The sequence below is a fragment of the Drosophila eugracilis genome, unplaced genomic scaffold (genome assembly GCF_018153835.1).
Source record: "Drosophila eugracilis isolate 14026-0451.02 unplaced genomic scaffold, ASM1815383v1 contig_1052, whole genome shotgun sequence".
NCBI lineage: Eukaryota > Metazoa > Arthropoda > Insecta > Diptera > Drosophilidae > Drosophila > Drosophila eugracilis.
The window spans coordinates 7,443-13,102 of NW_024571823.1; the positions used below are offsets into that span (position 1 = coordinate 7,443).

General features: G+C 38.0%; 1 protein-coding gene across 1 annotated transcript; it reads right to left on the reverse strand.

Annotated features, from left to right (window-relative positions):
• Positions 1 to 207: 207 nt before the first annotated feature.
• Positions 208 to 3,059, reverse strand: LOC108109101 (sodium/potassium-transporting ATPase subunit alpha; the record flags this gene model as incomplete). The annotated part of the gene is made up of 4 exons (XM_017217489.2): positions 208 to 401; positions 452 to 684; positions 744 to 918; positions 976 to 3,059. Coding segments are annotated over 4 exons (2,613 nt in total), but the record flags the coding sequence as incomplete, so codon positions are not given.
• Positions 3,060 to 5,660: the final 2,601 nt, after the last annotated feature.

Consider the following 5,660-nt stretch of genomic DNA (forward strand, 5'->3'; position numbering starts at 1 on the left):
CTAACTAATTATTGTAAAAACCGAGCTAAAGGCCCCTATTGCCATTTCTCAACATCACCTCTACCTTTTAATTTTAAATTACTTGGTAACTCTTCATAAATAAATAAAAAACAAAATATATGTGAATTCCAATAAAGCAAATATTACAATTTTACGATCAAATATATTTCACACTTGTAATTTACTTCTGCGACACTAATTTACTGGTATAACTATAGCAATAATTAAATAGTAAAGATAAATATGTTTGTGGAAAATCGAATGTGGTAATAAAATAAAATTAATAATATGTTTCTTGCTCCACCCACCCACCTGGATTTCTTCTTATAAGAAACTTACGGCCCTCGTCAAAAAAAAAAATAAGTAAGCCAAAAGGGAACGCATAAATCCACCAAATAAATCTGTAAAAAAAAAGATTGTTACACGCTGTATGGGACAATTTTGTACTTACTTAATGGAATACATTCTTAAGGTTTTTTCAAATACAGGTACATAGCAAAGCAGGCAGGCAATGATGAATTCAAGAACCAGCGCGAAGTTAAGTACGTGATTATTCATACCTTGTTGCAATATTGAGTTTCGTCTAGTTTTGCATATTAAAAGATCAAACACCTGTGTCACTACTATCGTCACAAAAAAACCTGTGCCTGCGGTATACTCTAGAACTTTACGTTCTCTGTAGGTCTTTGAGCACATCTATGTTATTAAATAAGACAAATTAAATAAATATAAAAACATTTTACCCATTCCTGTCCGTATCCATCTTCAAGATCTTCAACATCTGATGAGTCCCAGTCATGTCGAATTCCAAGAAGTCTAGAAGGGGGGAACCCATGCTCAGCCATTATTGCAAAAAATGTAAAGAAACTGGCAACCGTCTGTATTATTCCAATTTGCAAGTATGCCATTAAAATTAACCTTATGATATAAGGAGCTTAAGTATAATGCTTCAAAAATATATCTTTGAAAACATACTTTTTATTCACCAAACGGTCCTCAAAGGGATCTCTTGGCATACGGGACATTATATCAGATTCCGCTTTTTCATAAGCTAGTGATATCGCCGGAAGCATATCAGTGCCGATATCGATGCATAGAATTGCGATAGTTCCCAAAGCTAACGGTATATCAAATATCACAAAACATAGAAACGGCATTATTTCCGGAAGATTCGAAGTTAAAGTATATGCAATCGATTTTTTAAGATTGTCAAAAATAAGACGACCTTCCTCAATACCCACAACTATTGATGCGAAATTATCATCGAGTAAAATCATGTCCGCTGCCTGCTTCGAAACATCAGATCCTGATATGCCCATTGCAACACCAATATCAGCCCGTTTCAAAGCAGGCGAGTCATTAACACCATCCCCAGTAACAGCAACAATTTCTCCACGTCTTTGACATGCTTCTACGATAATTAACTTTTGTTGAGGGGAAGTTCGTGCAAAAACAATTTCATTGTGGTAGTAAATAACTGCATCTAATTCTTCGGCTTTCATCTCACGAAGCTCACCACCATGCACCACTATAGCAGTAGCTTGTCGGACATCGACATCTTGTACCCTTACGTTACGTTGCTTGGCAATGTCTTCAGCAGTCGGCTTTGTAATTATACCTACACTACGGGCTATGGCTTTAGCTGTAATAGGGTGATCACCAGTTACCATAATTACTCGTACTCCTGCCGATCGGCATTTTGCAACTGCATCTGGAACTGCAGCACGGGGCGGATCAATTAAAGATATTAATCCTAGAAAACGAAGATTTTCTAGGGGAAAATTTGGAGGCTCTGCGCTGAACTCGTAAGAAACTGGATATTGAGACCTGGGAAGTATGAGGTCTGCAAATCCTAAAACTCTTTCACCCATTCCGCCCATCTCCAAATAAGCTTCCTCGAATTCCATTTTTAAAGTAGGCGTAAGTTTCACGGACTGACCTTGAATTATTATCATGTCACAGCGATCCAAAATTCTTTTCTGAGCTCCTTTCATTTCAACTATAAAATATCCATCTGTTGAAATAAATTCATGAACTGAGACTTGATACTTTTCTGTTGAATTAAATGGAATTTCTGTCAATTTAGAATGCTTTTGCCGAATAGATCCAATGCCTCCAAAAACTGTCTCCGCAAATTTTAAAAGAGCCGCCTCTGAAGCGTTTCCATTGATATCTTTTTTAAAAACTGGTATATCATCTTGGCCACCTTTGAATTCAGCTGAGTTACAAAGGGCAGCACACAGAAGAAGAGCATTAAAAGATTTATCCTCATTATTAAAATGTGATCCACGAAAAGACTCTGTTGTATCAGATTCCACTATTACCTGATCATACCATAAGTGAGCAACTGTCATTCGATTTTGTGTTAAGGTGCCTGTTTTATCAGAACAAATTGTTGATGTTGATCCCAAAGTCTCCACGGCTTCCAAGTTTTTGACCAAGCAGTTTTTTGATGCCATACGCTTGGCCGTAAGTGTTAAACACACAGTTACAGTTACAAGTAAGCCCTCAGGAACGTTTGCAACAATAATACCAATCAGGAAAACAGATGCATTTATAAACGAATATCCTAGCATTAAACTGAGTCCAAAAAAAGAGACACCTAATATAACAGCAAAAATAGTAATAAATCGTATAAAAAGTTGAATTTCCCTGGAAATAGGTGATTGTACGTCATCTAGACCTGCTGCCAAGTTTGCTATTCTTCCCATAACTGTATTATCACCCGTAGCAATGACAACACCACGGCAAGTCCCTTCTAGTACGTTTGTAGAAAAAAATGCCAAGTTTCTCGTTTCCAGTGGGTTTTCATGTGTAAACTCAGCAGATCTTACTTGAGGCTCTGATTCCCCAGTTAAGGAAGAATTGTCCACTTTTAAGCCGTGAGCTTCTATTATTCGAATATCAGCTGGAACTCTATCTCCAAATTTTACTTCAACAATATCCCCTTTAACTATCTGATCTGAAGTAACAGTGTTTACTTCTCCTTCTCGTATTACAGTAGCGAATTGTGGGACAAGATTTTTAAATGAGTCCATTATGGAAGAGGATTTATGAACCTAGTTGACAATTATGTAGTAAAATTTAATATGATTCAAATTAAAAATTAAAATCAATTAAGATGGAACGATTAGATTACAATTTTCCCGGTACTAGCTCGCCTGTGTGTTAAAGTATATGTGCAGTATCTCTAGAATTTTATCTCCTTTTTGCTTCTATTAATATTGAAACATCTCTTGAGGAGATTAAAAATAAGTTATCTAATTTTAAATCTATAATCTAAACATCTGATTGACAGTTGTTAATTATTGTGGCGCAAAAAAAGTGTTAAAAGTGATAAAACAGTGCACAGCAAAGGGACTACAAAAGAATAGCCCCATATTAGTGTGATTTCGGCCAAGTCCAAGTAGCAATCAATACTAACGGAAGCGACAAGCGCACCAAAATTTTTTTGCAGTGCTACGAAGCTACCTCAGCGCAAAAGCCAGCAAACCCCTATATGAATATTCCCATGTTATGTTCCCATACGCGTTCGTAAGCCAAAGCAACAGCACCAAAAGAATTAAAATGCATTTATTTATTTGTGCGAACGCAACTCAATTGCCAAATTGTTTTCTTCCCCCAAATACTCTACTTTGAGCACATTAATTGTTTAATTATACCAGTTACTCGTAGAGTAAGAGGGTATACTATATTCGTTGAAATGTATGTAACAGGTAGAAGGAAGCGTTTCCGACCCTATAAAGTATATAAGATAACACCGGCCAAGCGCCCCCTTCCCTTCAACCCTCCCGGCCCTCACCGCTTTCGGGACTACAATAATGCAGCCGCCGAGCAGCAGATATGCAACGACAGCTACTCGGCGACAGCAAAGAGACAGAACGACGGCGGCATTCTGCCGGAGGCAATTCCCTTGCCGAGAGGCAGTTTCGCAGGCGCCCTGCCAGGAGTCTGCGGCGAGGGACTGAAAATCGTACCCCTGACTCAAGAAAACGGCTTTTGATCTCAACTAATAAAACGTTTATAACGTATAGAAACGATCACTGTTTTATTTGTAACGTAACTCGTAAATAGAAAAACCTAGGGCAAGGCGGAAAGAGACGAGTCAACTAAGATCCAGGAACCAAAGGAACAACTATAGCAACTACTTAGTCCGGCCATAACTGGCGCCCAAACAGCTCCTTTTTTTACGAGGAAACCGTGGCACCACATTTTTGCCAGTTATATTTTTTTTGTTTTGTGTACGTTAAGAACTTTTGCTGTGTACGTGAATGAAAAAGCAAATAGGAACAAAAATCGAAGCGGTGAATTACTCACTGCGGCGGGTTGCCGATGGCAAAAATTGCCTACACAGTCAATACAAAAAGTTTCCAATGTGCAATTTGATAAAAATAATAAAATAATTATGCACTGCGGCAGCTGCCTTTAGCACGTCTGCGAGTGTAACAATGTCGTTTTATATAAACAACCTAAGAAAACCGCTGCGGCAATTAATTTGCGAGCGGCAAGCAAAATAACAAAAAAAACTAATAAAATGGTGTGTGGCAGTCTGCTAGAAACGCTAAGAGGTGTGGAATGCGCCCAAAAAGGCTGCCTATTGGACTGTGTGTGCAACCGTACCTGAGTATGCTCAGGCCAAAACGGAACAATACGGACCACCGCGCCCAGTGCCAAAAAGCAAATAAAATACACGGAAACTAAAGTTAAACAAAAATTCTTTGACAGACTTGCAAAGAAAAACCTATTTTTTTTTCTTTCAATAAATAATTACATGCAGAATTGCCAAAAAATGCGCACACAGTAAGAATGAAAAAATGAGATGACACAGTCCTTGTAATTGTCGAATTCTAGGAAGTGATGTCTTGATTGGCGAGCATCGAGGTTGTTGCTACAATTCCAGAAGTTGATAAAGTCCTGGTATTCGAAGTATTGGCTCTGAGATCGAGAGCGCAACTGTCGAGTGTGGTCCGGTTGAAGAGCGCGACTCTTCGGTTTGAGCTCTTGCCACGATCACTTCGCTTAGCAGAAAAGTTCTACACCAGTCAAAAAACAGAGTTCAAACAAATAAATACAAAAGGTACTCCCAAAGTTCACAAGAAACAAAGGATAAAGAGAAGAATGTGAATTGTGGAAATAAAAGAAAATTAAGAATTGAATTGTGAATAACTTAGTACCTGTCGCGCCGATTTGTCCACGTACCGTGTGAAGCGGCATATTCGCGAGCACAAAACACTAAGTAACATAAAAAAAGAAGCAAAAGTCCACTGCGGCGATAAGCTCACACCATTGGGTAGCTTATTCGCGAGTGTGAAAAATGCAATTTTATTTAAATAAACACAGATAACCGATGCGGCAACTAATTTGCGAGCGGCAAAATTATAAACTTATTTTGAAGAAAAAAAAATATAAATATAATATAAAAAATTGGCAAACTGCTGGAAGGGCTAACGGATGTAGAATGCATTCAAAAAAGCTGCCCAGTGGATTGTGTGGCAACCGTACCTTAGTAGGCGCAATACCAAAACAGATAAATACGGACCACCGCGCCGATAAACACAGTTACACAAAATCCAAAGAGAAAAATCATGAAATTAAAAAAAAAAACCCACAACGCCCAAACGGAAATTCTCATGCAATTCCTTTTTGAACAAATAAATGAC